This window comes from Desmodus rotundus, chromosome 12, assembly GCF_022682495.2.
Source record: "Desmodus rotundus isolate HL8 chromosome 12, HLdesRot8A.1, whole genome shotgun sequence".
NCBI classification, from domain to species: domain Eukaryota; kingdom Metazoa; phylum Chordata; class Mammalia; order Chiroptera; family Phyllostomidae; genus Desmodus; species Desmodus rotundus.
Window position 1 is genome coordinate 42,219,544 of NC_071398.1, and position 15,478 is coordinate 42,235,021.

Below are 15,478 nucleotides of genomic sequence, written 5' to 3' on the forward strand. Positions count from 1 at the left end.
TAAGCGCTCCCCTATGGAGGCTTCTGGGAAGTGTAGTCCACAAGCGCTGCAGGCAGAGCCACTTCCGCTGTGGGCGGGGGAGCCGGAGCCGTTGTTCCGGTCGGGATCGTAAGCGCGGGGTCCCGGAGCGGTGTGGAGTTTCAGCGTCTTCCTGCAGGAAGGCGAGGCGCGTAGTGTTCACTATCTTCTAGGAAGTGGGTGAGTGTGGACCCCGGTCTCCTCCTAGCGTACCTGGGCGTGGGGCCGCAGGTGCGGTCCGCTCCCGGGGAGGAGAAAGGCGGACACATCTTTGCGTTCGGTCGGCTCGTGGAGTTGGGGGCGGGCGGGGGTCGCGGTTCCAGGTTCGAGGGTCTGTCGGTCCTAGAGTTCCCTTGGGTTCCCACGCCTGCCGGCTTCTAGTGGTACACTCTTTTCGTTTTTTTTTTTAAGAACTCATTCATGTATTTTTAGAGAGAGGAAGGGAGGGAGAAAGAGAGGCACAGAAACCTCTGCTTGTGGTTGCCTCTGCGGCGCCCCCTCACCGGAGACCTGGCCGGGAACCCAGGCTCGCGCTCTGACTGGGAAGCGGACACCCTTTGTGTTGCTGGGCAGCACTCGATCCGCTGATCCGCAGCAGCCGGGCAGTGATACTGTGTTTATAGAGTTATTTAATTTCTCTGTGTGTCCTGTCTACAGTGGAGTGAGTTGTAATGTCACCAGACAGGTGAGCCAGAGTCTGCCTCCAGGTGGTTGGTAGTGTGTGATTCTTTTTTGTAGGGTTTTTTTTTTTTAAGATTTTATTTATTTTCACAGAGAGGGAAAGGGAGGAAGAGAGAGAGGGAGAGAAACATTGATGTGCGAGAGAAAAGAAACATGGATCCTGTGGGGCCCCCTCACCTGCAGCCCAGGTATATGCCCTGACTGGGGATCAAACCTGCAACCTGTTGGTTTGGACGACGCCCAACCACCTAGCCAAAGTGACCGGGCGCGGGACTTTTCAAAATTCACACAGAGCAGCTGTGTGTGCCACGGCCTGTGTCTCATGTCCTCTCCGTCTTTTACCACTCCTGTGTCCCCAGGACTCTTGGACTTACTCAGAAGGAGCAGGAGAAAATGACCAAGTTCCAGGTGAGTTGAGTTTTGATTTTGATCTATCTTTTGTTGTTTATTCTATTTCAGTTGTCCCAATTACTTTTCCTGATTTTTACCTGTTAAAATATCCTCTCAAAGATTAGACACATCTTTTTTCTCTTCCATGAGAAGGATAAAAAACAGGTGTTTCTTATGTGCCTTTTACTAGTTTTTGTAGGGGTGCTACTTTTGTTTTTGTCTTTAAGTTTTGTTTTTAGTTTTGGTTTTGTTTTATCATCTTCATTTCACAAGTACTAGTGCAGAAATTCCTAGGAATCAAAAAAGTTGTAAAAGCTGCATTATTGCACTGCAAAGTCAGCTGTTTTCCCCATGTTATATTTTATATACTTACAACCACAGTATATGTACGCTTTTTGGTCGTTTTTTTTCACTTAGTATTATCGCTTCAGTTTTTTGTGATTCTGTACACTTTTAAGTACTTAGTGAGGCGAATTGCTTGCCCAGTGCAAAGAACAAACCTGTAGGACTGCCTGTGAAAGACAAGGGTTTATTAGGACTTGAAGTGCACATCTGGCAGGCTGGTGAAATTCCCTCAGCCCAGGCTTTCCCAGCGCAGGGCTATACAGAGGACAGAAAACAAGGCAGACAGGGTGTGCAGGTTGCTTGCATGCAAGCTGTGTGAGATCAGGGCGCTGGCTGTTTCCTCTGAGGTTGTTTATACTCTGCACCCACATCCAAAACCAATTTCTTGGCCAAAGAGTTGGCCAGCCTCCCAGGTCTCACAGTTCATTTACACATGACCTTCACTGTGTTCCACAGGGTGGGAGGTGGGGTTGGAGCTTGGGGTAGGGCCCATGTTTCCACAACCACATATTGTCTCAAAAGGGTTTCTAGTTTTTGTGCAATGTTCAGCCGCTACGAAGAAGCATATGCACCACTGTGCCTGTGAATAAATTTTGTTTTGATTCGTGAAACTTTTGCATGACCATTAAAGATGAAATATAATTTACATACTAAAATTACAGATCATAGGTGTAAAGTCAGTGCTGGTGGTATATGCTGTTTTAATACTTCAATAATGACACTAGCCCACCGCCCAAAACCAGAAATAGAACATTCTATTACCCCTGGAAGTTCTCTTATGTGTCTTTCAAGTCAGTTTCCTACTCCTGGGACACATCTGCTGTTCTGTTCCGTCATCACATGATTAGTTGACTATTTTCAAATTAAATAAATGTAACACATTTGTACAGTATGTGATCGTGGAGCTGTCTTCTCTCACTCGGCCCAGTGTTTCAAGATGGATCTACGTCGTGTGTATCAGTCTGTTGTCCCTTTTCGTTGTTGAGTTGTACTCCATTTTATGAATACATGACAGCTGTGTTGAGGAAGGATAGACAAAATTCTCCTTTTGAAGGATATTTGGGTCCTTTTACAGCTTTGACTGTTGTGCGTAAAGGTCCTGTGAGGAGTGTTCTTGTCCAGGTGGTATTGTGGACGTCTGTTTGCATGTCGCTTGGGTAAACATCTGGGGGTGAAATGACTCAGCTTGTGGGGTAGAGAAATGCAAACAGTTGTCCAAAGGGGTGGTGCCATTTCAGAGCCCGCACAGCATCTGGGAGGTTCAGTTGCTCCACAGCTTTGCCATTGTTTGATGTAGACCTTTTTGTTTTCATCAGCTCTAAGGAAATAACATCTCACTGTGTTTATAGTTTGTATTTCCCTCATAAGAAGTGACATTGAATACTTTTTCATGTGTACTTTCACCATCTTTATATGCTGTGAAGCTTGTTGAAGTCATTTCCCATTGTAAACCTGGGCTGCGAGCCCTGGCTGGTGTGGCTCAGTGGATTGAGTGCCAGCCTGCAGACCAGTGTTGCTGGTTCTGTTCCCAGTCAGGGCACGTGCCTGGGTTGCAGGCGAGGGCCCCATAGGGGGCGTGTGAGAGGCAACCACACACTGATGTTTCTCTCTTTCTCTTTCTCCCTGCCTTTTCCTCTGTCTAAAAATAAATAAATAAAATCTTAAAAAAAAGAAATTGAATTGTTAGAATAGCACCAAGCAGTCTATCAGGAGTAGGAGGCCCCAGAGAGGGACAGTGCAGGAACCATGAGGTAACAGATGCTCATTGTCTGATAGGCATTGTCTTAATGTTGACATATACAGAACTTGAAATGTAGCACTTAAATTGCTTTGAAATGTACCATTCAATGTCATTCAGTCCATTCCCAATGTATGAGTCATCACCACATGTCCAGAACTCTTTTCAGCTTCTGGAACTGAAGGTCTGTACCCATCACACTGTAACTTCTATTCCCCCCTCCCTCGTGCTTGGCAACCATCTTTTCACTTTCTCTCCCAATGTGCTTGACTATTCTAGGTACCTCATATACGTGGAATTACATGGCTAATCGTTTGTGACTGGCTCATTTCACTTAGCATAATTTCTTCAGGGTCATCCATTTGAGAAGCATTTATTTTCCTTAGTATTTTATTGTATTTCATTATTTTACCATTGTATGTTTTTTAGAGAGGGGGGAGAGGGAATGAGAGGGAGAGGAACATCGATGTGCAAGAGAAACGTCAGCGTGTGGTTGCCCCTTGCATGCCCTCAACCAGGGACCCAGCTGGCAACACAGACATGCGTCCTCACCAGAAATTGAACCAGCCAGCTTACGTTCACAGGCAAGCACTCAACCCACTGAGCCACACCAGCCAGGACATTTAAAAAAAGTTTTTAATCCTCCCTGAGTCTCTGTTTTTATTGATTTTAGAGGAGGAAGGGGACGAAGGGAGGAGGACAGAGAGGGAGAGGGAAAGAAACACTGATCTGTTTCCTGCTGCCTCCTGTATGCACCCTGAGTGGGGATTGAACCCAAAACCTCTTGGTGGATGGGAGAACAGTCCAACCAGCTGAGCCACGCAGCAAGGGCAGCTCAGAAGGATTTTAATGCAGCTATTATAGTAGTATTTCAGCAAGCACTTACAGACAGGAAAGGTAAGACAGAAAATCTTAGGAAAGAAATAGAAAATACAAAGTAGAACCAAATGGAAATTTTAGAACTGGCAAATATAGTAAATGAAACTTCAAAAACTGACACAATGACTGAACAGCAGAGTGAAGGGAAAGAGGACTGACCTTGAGGACAGACTAACAGAAATGATTTCATATGAATAAAAGAGAGAAACAGAGTGAGGAAAAGTAATCAGGACCTCAGGGATCCATGGAACTATAACAGAGGATCTAATATTCCAGGTATGTGGGTCCCAGGAAGAGAGGAGGAAGAGGGTGGGACTGAAGAAGTTCTTGTAGAAACATGGTGGAACATTTCCCTAACTTGGAAGAGAAAGAAACCTACAGATTCATGAAACTAAGTGAACTCTGGGTGGAGGAAACCCAAACTGATCACACCAAGACATTTTACTTCTGAAAACTAACTAAAAAGAGAAAATCTTAAAAGCAGTAAGAGAAAAACAATTGAAATGACATTGAATTTCTTCTCAGAATGGTGTAGACTATTTTTCAAGTGCTGAAAGAAAAGCACTCTGAACTCAGAATTCTCTGTCCAGTAGCAATATCCTTTGGGATTAAAGGGGAATCAGGACGTTTATACATGAAGGAAATGAAGTGTATTTGGTACTACCGGACTTGTGCTAAGAAATAGCTAAAGTAATGAAGCAAATAACATAGCATTTCCTCATGTATTTTTTAGATATTTTTATTTAGAGGGAGGGGAAGGGACAGAGAAAGGAAAGAGAAATGGATGTGTGAGTGACGTTAATTTGTTGCATTTAAGACAGTTATAAGTGGGTATGGTAAACGCACTTAAAGAGAAGTAAGGTTTGTACTTTTCATTTGAACTGGTACCATAACAAAAATAGATTGTCAGGTTATGTGTAAGTAATGTAATACTTATAATAACCACAAAAACTTTTAAGATATCCTGTAATATTCTAAATAAATCTAATTTCAAAAATGATCAAGTAACACAGGAAAATAGAGGAAAACAAATGTAGAAAACATAAATTGGCAGACTCCAGTCCTAACACAAGTGATTCATTAAATGTAAATGGCCTGAATATGGCCATTAAAATACAGGGATTTCAGTTGTGATTAAACAAATATGAGCCAACTTGCCCTGGCCAGTGCGGCTTGGTTGGAGCATTGTCCTGCACCGAAAGGTTGTGGGTTTGATTCGTGGTCAGGGCATGTACTCAGGCTGTCAGTACAGTCCCAAGTCAGCGTGCATACAGGAGGCCACTGATCAATGTTTTATGTCTCCCATTGATGTTTCTCTTTCTCTCCACCCCTTCCTCTCTCTCTCAAAGCAATGGATAAAGTGTCTTCAGGTGAAGATAAAAATTAAATGACCCAACAATATGTTATAAGAAACTCACTTTAAATATAATGATATAAGCAGGTTAAAAATACCACGAGGGAAAAAGGCGTATCATGCAAACCTGAAAAGAAAGAGGTGACTAAGTTCATATACAAACGTAATCCTACCCTTCCCGTACCAGGCACATTCAGAAAAGCTGACATCATCGAGCACCTCCTATGTGCCAGGTGTGTAGACTCTGGGACATCGCTGTGCAGCAGAACTTCTGCAGTGACTGACAGGTTCTGTCCTGTGCTGTCCAAGTGGGAGCAACAGGCCACGTGTGGCTCTGCACCATTTGAAGTGTTCTACTGCAACCGTGGGTGGGAATTTTTAATTTTATGTAATCTTAACCTTATATTTCCATAGCCACATGTGCGTACTGGCTTCTGAATTGGACAGGACAGTTATAGGAACTTCATATCTATTTATTCATTGTTCTGTATAAGAATTGTCTGCTATGAGCAGCGTCCCACAGATGAGGAAATAAATGAAGTTTTGGTTTAAGATCATGCAGCTTGGGTGGGTTGCAGCGCTTTGGGATTTAAACTGATTCAGGCATGGAAATCTGTACACCTTGACACTTAGAATGCTGTTATAAATAGTGTCGCAGATAGGTGGCATGTGCCTGAAGAGCAGAGGGCCAATGTCATAGCTCCTCAGGAGGGGTGACCTATGGGTTTGTCAAATTTTAACACACACACGGTACCCAGGCTGAGTGAATGCATGAGTGAGAAAGGAAGGATACAAACTAGCAGACCCTGTTGGGAGTGGATTGCCCTAACGATTGTGGAACAGTTTGGTACTGTTAATCAGCATGGAGAGTGTATAGCCCATGTGATGAAGAGTTACAGTTCCAGGGTGCTTCCTGTAGGAATACCCACAAACGACACCAAGTGAAGTTACCAGGAATTATTTTTTAATTGCAAATATTTTGATGGGACTCTGGGAAATTACTGTATGAAATTGACACGCTGTATTGAGAAGCGGAGGACACTATGTGAGGGAGACCCAAGGCCCTCAGAGTCCAGAGTAACTTCCCGTCCATGCTCCCTGCCCACTCAGTGCTGCCCTTATCCCAGGGGAGGCTGGTTGCGAGATTGAGGTTGACTGTGTTTGGTGTTGTAGGAGGTGGTGACGTTCAAGGATGTGGCTGTGATCTTCACAGAGGAGGAGCTGGGTTTGCTGGACCCTTCCCAAAGGATGCTGTACCGAGACGTAACCCTGGAGAACCTCAGGAACCTGGTCTCTGTGGGTGAGGACAGGCGCCCTCTCTAACTGAATGTCAGCATGAAACATTTTTTTAAATTATGGTTTATTACAGTTGTCCCAATTTTTCCCCTTTTCCACCCTCCAGCCATCATGACCACTCTCTCAGGCTATCCTACACCTTTGTTCACGTCTGTGGGTCATGGTGTAAAGGTTTTTGGCTACTCCTCTGCTATACTGTTCTTTACATCCCCATGGCTATTCTGTAACTACCTATTTGCACCCTCACTATGGACCCGGCCGGCAACCCAGGCTTGTGCCCCAGACTAGGAATTGAACTGGCGACCCCCTGATTTGCAGGCTGGCACTTAATCCACCAAGCCATACAAGCCAGAGCCACTTAATTTGTTTTTTAGATTCAATTAATAATCGATATGTACTTTTTGCCTTTTTATTGTTCATAGTTTTAATATTCTTTTTCTTAAATTCCCTTAACATTTCATATAATAATGGCTTGGTGATAATGAACTTTAATTTTTGCCACATAATTTCTTCTGTGGCAAGCTCTTTATGTGCCCCCCAATTCTAAATGACTTCTTTGCTGGGTAGAGCAATCTTTGTTGTAATTCCTTGCTTTTCATGACTTTGAATATTTCTTGCTAGTCCCTTGTAGCCTGCAAAGTTTCTTTTGAGAAAGCAGCTGACAGTCTTATGGGAACTCCCTTGTAGGTCACTTAAGTGCTTTTTTTTTCTCTTGCTGCTTTTAAGATTCTCTTTATCTTTCACCTTTGGTGTTTTAATATCAGATATGTCTCGTTTGGGCCTCTTCCCTTCCATCTTGTTTAGCAGTCTGTCTGTTTCATGGATTTGCGTGTCTATTTCCCTCACCAAATTAGGGAAATTTTCTTTCATTTTTTTTCCAAATAGATTTCCAATTTCTTGCTCTTTCTCTTCTCCTGCTGGCACCCCTATGATGCAAATGTTGGTACGCTTGAAGTTGTCCTAGAGGCTCCTGATGCTATCTTCAGTTTTTGGAGTACCTTTCTCATCATGTTCTGTTTGATTGTGTTTTGCTTCCTTATATTCCAAATCATTGGCTTGTTTCTTAGCTTAATCCATTTTATTGTTGTTTCCCTGTAAACTGTTCTTTGTTTCAATTCATGTATCCCTTGTTTCTGCCTGGATCTTTTTTGTGCAGTTGAGGTCCTCACTAAGTTTTTGAGCATCCTTGTAACCAGTGTTTTGAACCCTGCATTTGGTAGATTGCTTTTCTCCATTTTGTTTAGTTCTTTTTGTGGAGTTTTGACCTGTTTGTTCATTTGGGACTTGTTTCTATGGTCATTTCGGCAGCCTCCCTGTGTTTGTTTCTATGTATTAGGTGTGACTCCTTATCCTAGTATTATGGCCTAATGTAGTTGGTGTCCTTTAGGGTCCAGTGGCACAGCCCCCCCTTATCACCCAAGGAGCCCATGTGGGATGGACCCTTCACGTGGGCTGAGTACACCCTGGTCTTGTAGTTGAGCCTTGGTTGCTGTTGCGAGTCAATGGCAGGGATTTACCCAGGGCAGTCAGCTGCAAGGATTTGCTGTAACCACTGACCACCAATGTCTGCACTCTGTGGAGTCCCAGCTATGAAGAGGCAGGCTGTTGGTTCTCCCAGGTGGTCTGTAGCTGTGCACTGGGTCTGCTGGCCCTTGGGTTTCCCAGGTGTGTAGTCCAAGGTCAGTCCCCACTTGTGTTTCACCTGGGGCCACTGCTGAAATATAAAGTGAGATGGCTGCTTCTGATGAGCTTGGAGACTCCCAGGCAAAGACAAGATATGAATTTAGGGGGACTGCTGCTGGTGCTGTGCCTGAGGCTCTTGGCAAAAGCGGCTGGGGTTAAGCGCTCACTGAAGCTAGTTGTTGCTTGTCTGAAAGAATGTAGATAGTTGTGAAGCATGAGGCAAGACCAGCCATTCACATGGAAGAGCTACTGTTAACAGCTGTAATTGGGTGGGTCAGAGTCCCTGGAGGTCTCCAGGGCAGGGAAACAATGTTAGGTTGGTGCAGTCTCAGACATGGCATCTGGCTGCTTCTCTTGTGGCTCTTCCCAACTTCCTATCTGGATCAAAGCTGTTCCCCAGCTCTTGCCGTGATACCAGCCACTTCATTTTGTCCCTGTATTCCACCGGTGCCTTTCAGGCTGCTACCCCCATGCTGGATCTCCGAGGGAGTTCGTCTGAGTGAGGTCATGTGTGGGTCTTCAGGAAGGTCTGCTTGGGGCTCCAGCAGTTTTTTCCACCAGCTCACTCCCTGATGGTTTTTCCAACTAAAAGTTATGGGGAGTTATCTTCCTGGCACTGGAACCCTGGACAGGGGCGCCTAGTGTGGGAGTGGGAATCCTTACTCCCATTATAGCACTCCCAATAAATTTATCCTTCACATGTGAATATGGGACCAGCTCTTTTCTCGTCTCCGCCCCTTCTACTAGTCTGTGTGGTGTGGTTTCTTTCTTTTGTAGTTTTCATACTTCCATTCGACTCGATTTCTGATGATTCTGAGTAATGGTGGTTTTACGATTTAGTTGGAACTTTGATGTGGTTGGAAGAGGAGGCGAGCTGTGTTTCCCTGCGCCACCATCCTCAGTGTTGTTCCCAGGAGTATTTTGATTTCAAATGTTTTTAAGATTTGGGACTTTGAAATGTGTCCCCGATCCTGGAGGTGTACATTTCCTAATTCCTATTGGATGTATTGTCTATACCTTTTCTGGTTTTTGCTAATGCAGTTGCGGTATCTTGGTGTTAAAATAGGTAGGTAAGTGTCATCATTATTGTATGGAATAAAATAGAGAGTAAATTTCCTTGTAGGAACTGTACTCTGTGCAGCCAAAATGGTGAGCAAATCAGTAAAGGAAGCTCATTTGATCACCTGTTGTATTTATAACAGCAGGTCGCAGTCAGAATTTGGAGAAAGACTCCTTAGAGCAAATGAGGGTTCTCATAATGAAATTCAATTTTTTTTAAAGATTTTATTTATTTATTTTTAGAGAGAGGGAAAGGGAGGGAGAAAGAGAGGGAGAGAAGTATCAGTGTGTGGTAGCCTCTCACACACCGCCTACTGGGGACCTGGCCACAACCCCGGCATGTGCCCTGACTGGGAATCGAGCTGGCAACCCTTTGGTTCACAGCCCATGCTCAATACACTGAGCTACACCAGCCAGGGCCGAAATTCAATTATCTTTAATATATCAGGCAATTATTTTTCACAGGATATCAGTACTTGAAATTGGATAGGATATTATCCTTGGGGAGAGAGGAGAAGCTGTAGATGGCAGAGACAGGCCCCAAGGAGGTAGGTATTCATTTGAGAAGCAGGCAGCTCTAAGTCCTCCCAGGGCACAGCTCCAGTGCTGCCTCCGCCCTGCCACCAGGGTGGCCACTGTGGCGGAAGCCTCCAGCTTTCATGACTCCACTTAGTCACAACAGCTTCTCACTGCCTCCTGCTTGTGCGAGTGCCTTTCCGTGGTCTGTTCTCCAACAGCAGGCAGGTCGGGTCACTTCTCTGTTTGCCCTTGCAGGACGTCCCATGCCACTCATACTGTCCAGCGTCCTTCATGTGGCCCCCAGGGTCCTGCCCGATGTGGCCACACATGCCCTCTCTGGTTGGGTTTCCTGTCCTCATTCATCTCGCAACACAAGGCTGCTTTCTGTGTTTTCGACCTGCTGACTGTGCCTCTGCCTCAAGGCCTCTTGCTTGCTCGTCCATATTCTGCCTCGTGCATCCTCCTGGTTCCTGCCTCACCCGAGTCTGGTCTAATGTTATCTCATCACAGAGGCCTGCTCTGACCAGTCTGCTTAAAAACTCCAGCCCCCTCCTCTGCCTTGTTTTCTAAATCATTTATTTCCAGCTGATACTGAAATGGATTATATTTTGTTTACTTGTTTATGGCCTCTCTCCCCATTACAGTGTAACATTGAGAGAACTAGTGTTGTAATTGTTTTCTTTTTTGCTGTATACCAGGTGCCTCTGAAAGACTTAATGCATATGATACGTTCATAACTGCTTGTTTCATGAAAAGGTGAATTAATTGATGGATACTTGGGTGGATGGGTGGATGGGTGGATGGATGGATGGATGATTGGATGGGTAGGTGTTCCCATTTGAGTGGTAGGGAGAAGGCTCCCTCACAGCTTATCCGAACCAGTGGTCTCTGTGTTGCTATTGTGAGCTCTGCCCCATCCATTTGCCTGGTAACATCCTCCCTGCTATGCTGCTTTCTCCTCCCTTCACTTCCCTCATTGTACCTTTCTCCCCTCCCTTCTTCCTACATTTAGCTTTACTTTGTAAATCCTCGGGTAAACCCAGCCTAAAACAGAGTCATTATACTCACCACTATGGATATAAGTACCAAGAATGAAGAACTAAATCAGACAAAAACCCCAGGAAAATCTGGCTGAGACTCTGTCTTTTGGGAATAGTGGGGGAAGGTTTTGTCTGTCCTTTTGTTGTTCCACTTATGTCTGAATTCGTTGGTTGATTCTTGAATGTGCCCTCACTGTGGATTGAACCCTCAACCTTCACATTGGGGCAACACTGTACCTTACTGAATTCCCCCCCAGGGCTGCTCTGCTTCTGGAATAAATCTTTCAGTGTAGAATTTTGGGTCACCACTTTATTGAACTATATACAAAAAAGTGCAGTAAACCTTCGTGAATTTTCAGGAGGTGAAACGACTTTATAGGTCATTTCTTTTTAGAGGTGACGTTTACAGACGCACATCTCAAGCATGGCATTTGATGAGTTGTGACTAATGGACGTACCTCTGTAACTCAGACCCCTCAGAAAACTGAACAAATCTTACAACATATTGTACCTACATCTCCCTTATTAAAAGTTCTTTTGGCAACATCAGCACAGCCCCATATTCTGTGTTTTGTATGTCCATCTAGTTGCCCTGCTCTGCCCGTGATGAGTATCCTTGCAGCCTTGTACACTGCACAGATGCTCACAGTACAGGGTTTCCTCTCCGTCCCGGAGTCCTGTAAGCAAATGCTCACAGAGAAGGGTGCCAGGTGGGTGTCACTGTCTTCACTCCTCCTGCAGACAGCCCACAACTGGAGGAAAAAGCCAGTGTGACTGAAGAACTATTAGAGAACATTGTTACCAATGTATTGAACGCCTACCCTAATTCTAATTTTTATGGTACTTTCAGCAGCTATTTCTACCTGTATAAGAAAATGCTCCTAAACTTAGCAGCTTATGAGAACAAGCATGTGTGTATACCACTGTGAGTGAGAAATCTGGAGGCAGCTTGGCTGGATGATTGTACATCAGGATCTCAGCAAGTTGATGTCCAGGAGTCCCCTAGAGCTTCATGTCTTTGAAGGATAAATGGACTGAAGTATTGGCTTCCAGGACGCACTCATTCACATGGGTGTTGGCAGAAGGCCTCAGTTCCTCGGCCAGTGGGCCTGTCCTGTGGGCTTCCTGGCTGTCCTCAAAGCATGGCATGGCAGCTGGTTTCTTCCACCCAAGAGAGTGGAAGGCAGAAACCACAGTGTCTTTTTGACCTAACCTTGAAGTGATGCACTCTCACTTGTGCAGATTTTTAAAGTCCTCCCAAGAGGATATGTTTATTGATTTTGGGGAGAGAGAGAAACATCGTTGTGTTGCCTCCATTATGTGCCCTGACTGGGGATCGAACCCTCAGCCTTTTGGTGTATGGGATGATGCTGCAACCAACTGAGCCACCCAGCAAGGCCACCTTTGCCATGTTCTGGTGACTTCACAGACTAATCAGGATACATTGCGGGAAGGAATTTGATACCATATGGACATCAGCAGGCAGGATCATTGGGGGCCATCCTGTATGCTGGTTACCACGGCATCGTTTTATATGTAGAAATGCACGTGTAGTGTACAAAACCTGGAGTATGGTGGTAGTCATTGATCTTCATGAGAACTTTCAGCCAAACTAAGCAGTAGCAATTGTCATGGGACATTTTACTCCTGTATGATGTGTCAGTCTTGTCTACAAGTTTTCTAGTTTTTTTCCACTTAGAATGTTCACCATTTTGGTAGAGTGTCACCTGGTGTGTAGTCGTGTATTTCTACTTTGTACCTGATACATAATAAGTCTTGGTATAGTTCGAAACGAGTCACCTTAACACTTAGTGGACAGGAGCCTACACATCACTCTTTGTTTCCTTAGGCATGAGAAAGCCTGTGGTGAAAGCCAAGCTCTTTGAATAAGGCCTCCCAGTGTGGTTGACCTGGGAAATATTTTTTATGTCTGAGCAGACATTTGCTCGTCCTTGTTTTCATGTTTGTGTTCTCCTTATCTTTCCAGGACACTGGAACCAAAATGAGATAGAAACCCTTTCAGAAGTTGTATTAAGGTACCTGTTACATGAAGATCTTGTGTGCTGGCAAATATGGGACCAACTTCTGAGGAAGTTAACCAGAAATCAAGGCTCGATAATAAACCTGCAAGGCAAGAAATCGCATTTGCCACAACAAGGTGATTCTACCTGTCAGTTGTATGCAGGAGAATCTACTGAGATTTCCAGAGGTGAGAAACATATAATAAAGCTTCCCCGGGAAGTTCAGGGTTTCAAGAGTGGAAGAAATGAAGAGTTTTCCATGAAGACCATCCAGACTTGCCAGACGAAAGTGTATCTGAGAGAGACACAGAATGATCAGAGTAGGTGTCAACAGGGTCACAGCAGATGTAAACCGTGCGAGTGTGATCACTGTGTCAGGAGAAGAACCTCTGGTCTCTGCAGTGATGATCTGGACGTGCGGGAAGGGAAGACGTCTTATAGCTACAAGAATTGTCTGAAAGGCTTCCTGAAGCAATCATTCCAGCATAATGAAATCCACTCAGAAGAGCACATCTCTGCCAAAACTGGAAACGGCTTCAGCCTTAGCCCCAGACTTGAGCTTCATCAGGAATTGCACCTGGAAGCAAAACCTCATACATGTAGTGTGTTTTGGTTGGGTGAGAGTTATAGCTCTGAGCTCTGGAGTCATCGAAGTGTTCACAAAGAAGAGAAAAGCAAAGGGAGTGATGAGAGTGGTGAGGATGTCAGTCAGAGTTCCCATCAGCAAATTCATCAGCAAGTCCACACTGGAGAGAAACACTTAATATATGCCCTATATGGGGAAAGCATCAGTCAGAGTTCCTATGTTCAATCTCATCAGCGAGTTCACTCTGGACAGGAACCTTACAATTGTACTGTGTGTGGGAAGAGCTTCAGTCACACCTCCAGTCTTCAATCTCATCAGCGAGTCCACACCGGTGAAGAACGCTACAAATGTGCTGTGTGTGGGAAGAACTTCAGTCGGAGTTCAAAACTTCAAGTTCATCAGCGCGTCCACACTGGAGAGAAACCCTACAAATGTGCTGTGTGTGGGAAGAGCTTCAGTCAGACCTCTGGACTTCACGTTCATCAGCGAGTGCACACTGGAGAGAAACCCTACAAATGTGCTGTGTGTGGGAAGAGGTTCAGTTACAGTTCATATCTTCAAGCTCATCAGCGAGTCCACACTGGAGAGAAACCCTACAAATGTTCTGTGTGTGGGAAGAGCTTCAGTCAGAACTCCAATTTACATGCTCATCAGCGAATTCACTCTGGATAAAAACTCTACAAATGGGCTGAGTGTGGGAAGAGCTTCATTGGATCTTAGCTCTTCAAGCTCATAAGATCCACATATAGAAAAACTCTATAAATGTAGCAAATCTGATAGAAGCTTCAACCAGATTTCAAGTCTTCAAGCTGATCATAGACTCCATACTGGGTAGCACACATACAAAAGTTTGGTTGTGGTAAGGGCTTTAGTAAGAATTTGTCTGCTGGTTCATCAGAGAGTAGATAATATTGGTAAGCTCATCACAGCTGATCAGTGTGTGATAAAAGTGTTCCTCAGAGCTCAGACTTCTAACTTTCATCAGAAAACCTATACAGCTGACATTATCCATAGAATCTTGCGTTAAGAATTCACCATGAGCTTAGTTTTCTACAGTCATCTGAATTCTATTGTAAAAAATCTCTTTACATGAATGTGGCCCATGTTCTGGCTGACTTCAAAATGTGACAGTGCTTCAGAGGATGCACAACAGAAACACCCTATGAGATCAGTACTGTAAGTTTGTATGAATCTAAATGCTTTCTAAAGTCTATGCAGGAGAGGGTCTTAAAAGTAAGACCACTGACCTTAGGAAAGGTATAGTGACGGATTTGACAAAATTGACGTGTATGAGAATATAAACTCCATGGAAGCACGAAATCTATTTACTGCTGAATGTCGGTAACTGCAAACCAGTGCCTAAGCAATAGTAGGTGCCTAGAAATGTCTATCTTCAGGGAGAGGAAAAGCTATGAAAAATAGTGTAACTAAATGAAAATTCTAATTAGCCCAACCTCAATTAGTAATAATAAATTGTACTAGCAAATGGATTTTTGTAAGAAACTTTAAAACTTAATTCAAGGAGCCCTGGCTGGTGTGGTTTAGTGGATTGAGTGCGGGACTGTGCACCAAAGGGTCGCCAGTGCGGTTCCCAGTCCGGGACACCTGCCTGGGTTGTTGGCCAGGTTTTCAGTAGTGGGTGCACGAGAGGCAACCACACATTGATGTTTCTCTCTCTTTCTCCTTGACTTCATCTCTCTTGAAAAATAAATCAATTTTTAAAAGTTAATTCAAGGAAGTGGTCACTTATTTTAAACATAAAATCATGCATTGTGCAGTTTCAGCATATGATTTTTGCAGTTGCCTCTTGACCTCTTCTCAGCTTCACTTTTCAAAGAGTTACGGGCTCAAGTTTTTATCTCCTCACTC

At 44.3% G+C, this 15,478-nt stretch overlaps 1 protein-coding gene across 4 annotated transcripts; it reads left to right on the forward strand.

Moving 5' to 3' along the window:
* Positions 1-76: 76 nt before the first annotated feature.
* LOC139440238 (zinc finger protein 233-like) lies at positions 77-15,338 on the forward strand. 4 transcript variants are annotated; one of them, XM_071219812.1, is made up of 7 exons: positions 77-198; positions 793-887; positions 1,059-1,107; positions 5,593-5,638; positions 6,579-6,705; positions 10,661-10,718; positions 12,990-15,338. In XM_071219812.1, exons 2-6 carry the CDS (start codon positions 853-855, stop codon positions 10,668-10,670), a joined length of 267 nt encoding a protein of 88 aa, XP_071075913.1. In that variant the 5' UTR covers positions 77-198; positions 793-852; the 3' UTR covers positions 10,671-10,718; positions 12,990-15,338. The 4 variants fall into 4 exon arrangements, with proteins under 4 accessions (XP_071075913.1, XP_071075912.1, XP_053770421.1 ...); XM_071219811.1 differs by lacking the exon at positions 10,661-10,718; XM_053914446.2 differs by lacking the exon at positions 5,593-5,638.
* The last annotated feature ends 140 nt before the right edge of the window (positions 15,339-15,478 follow it).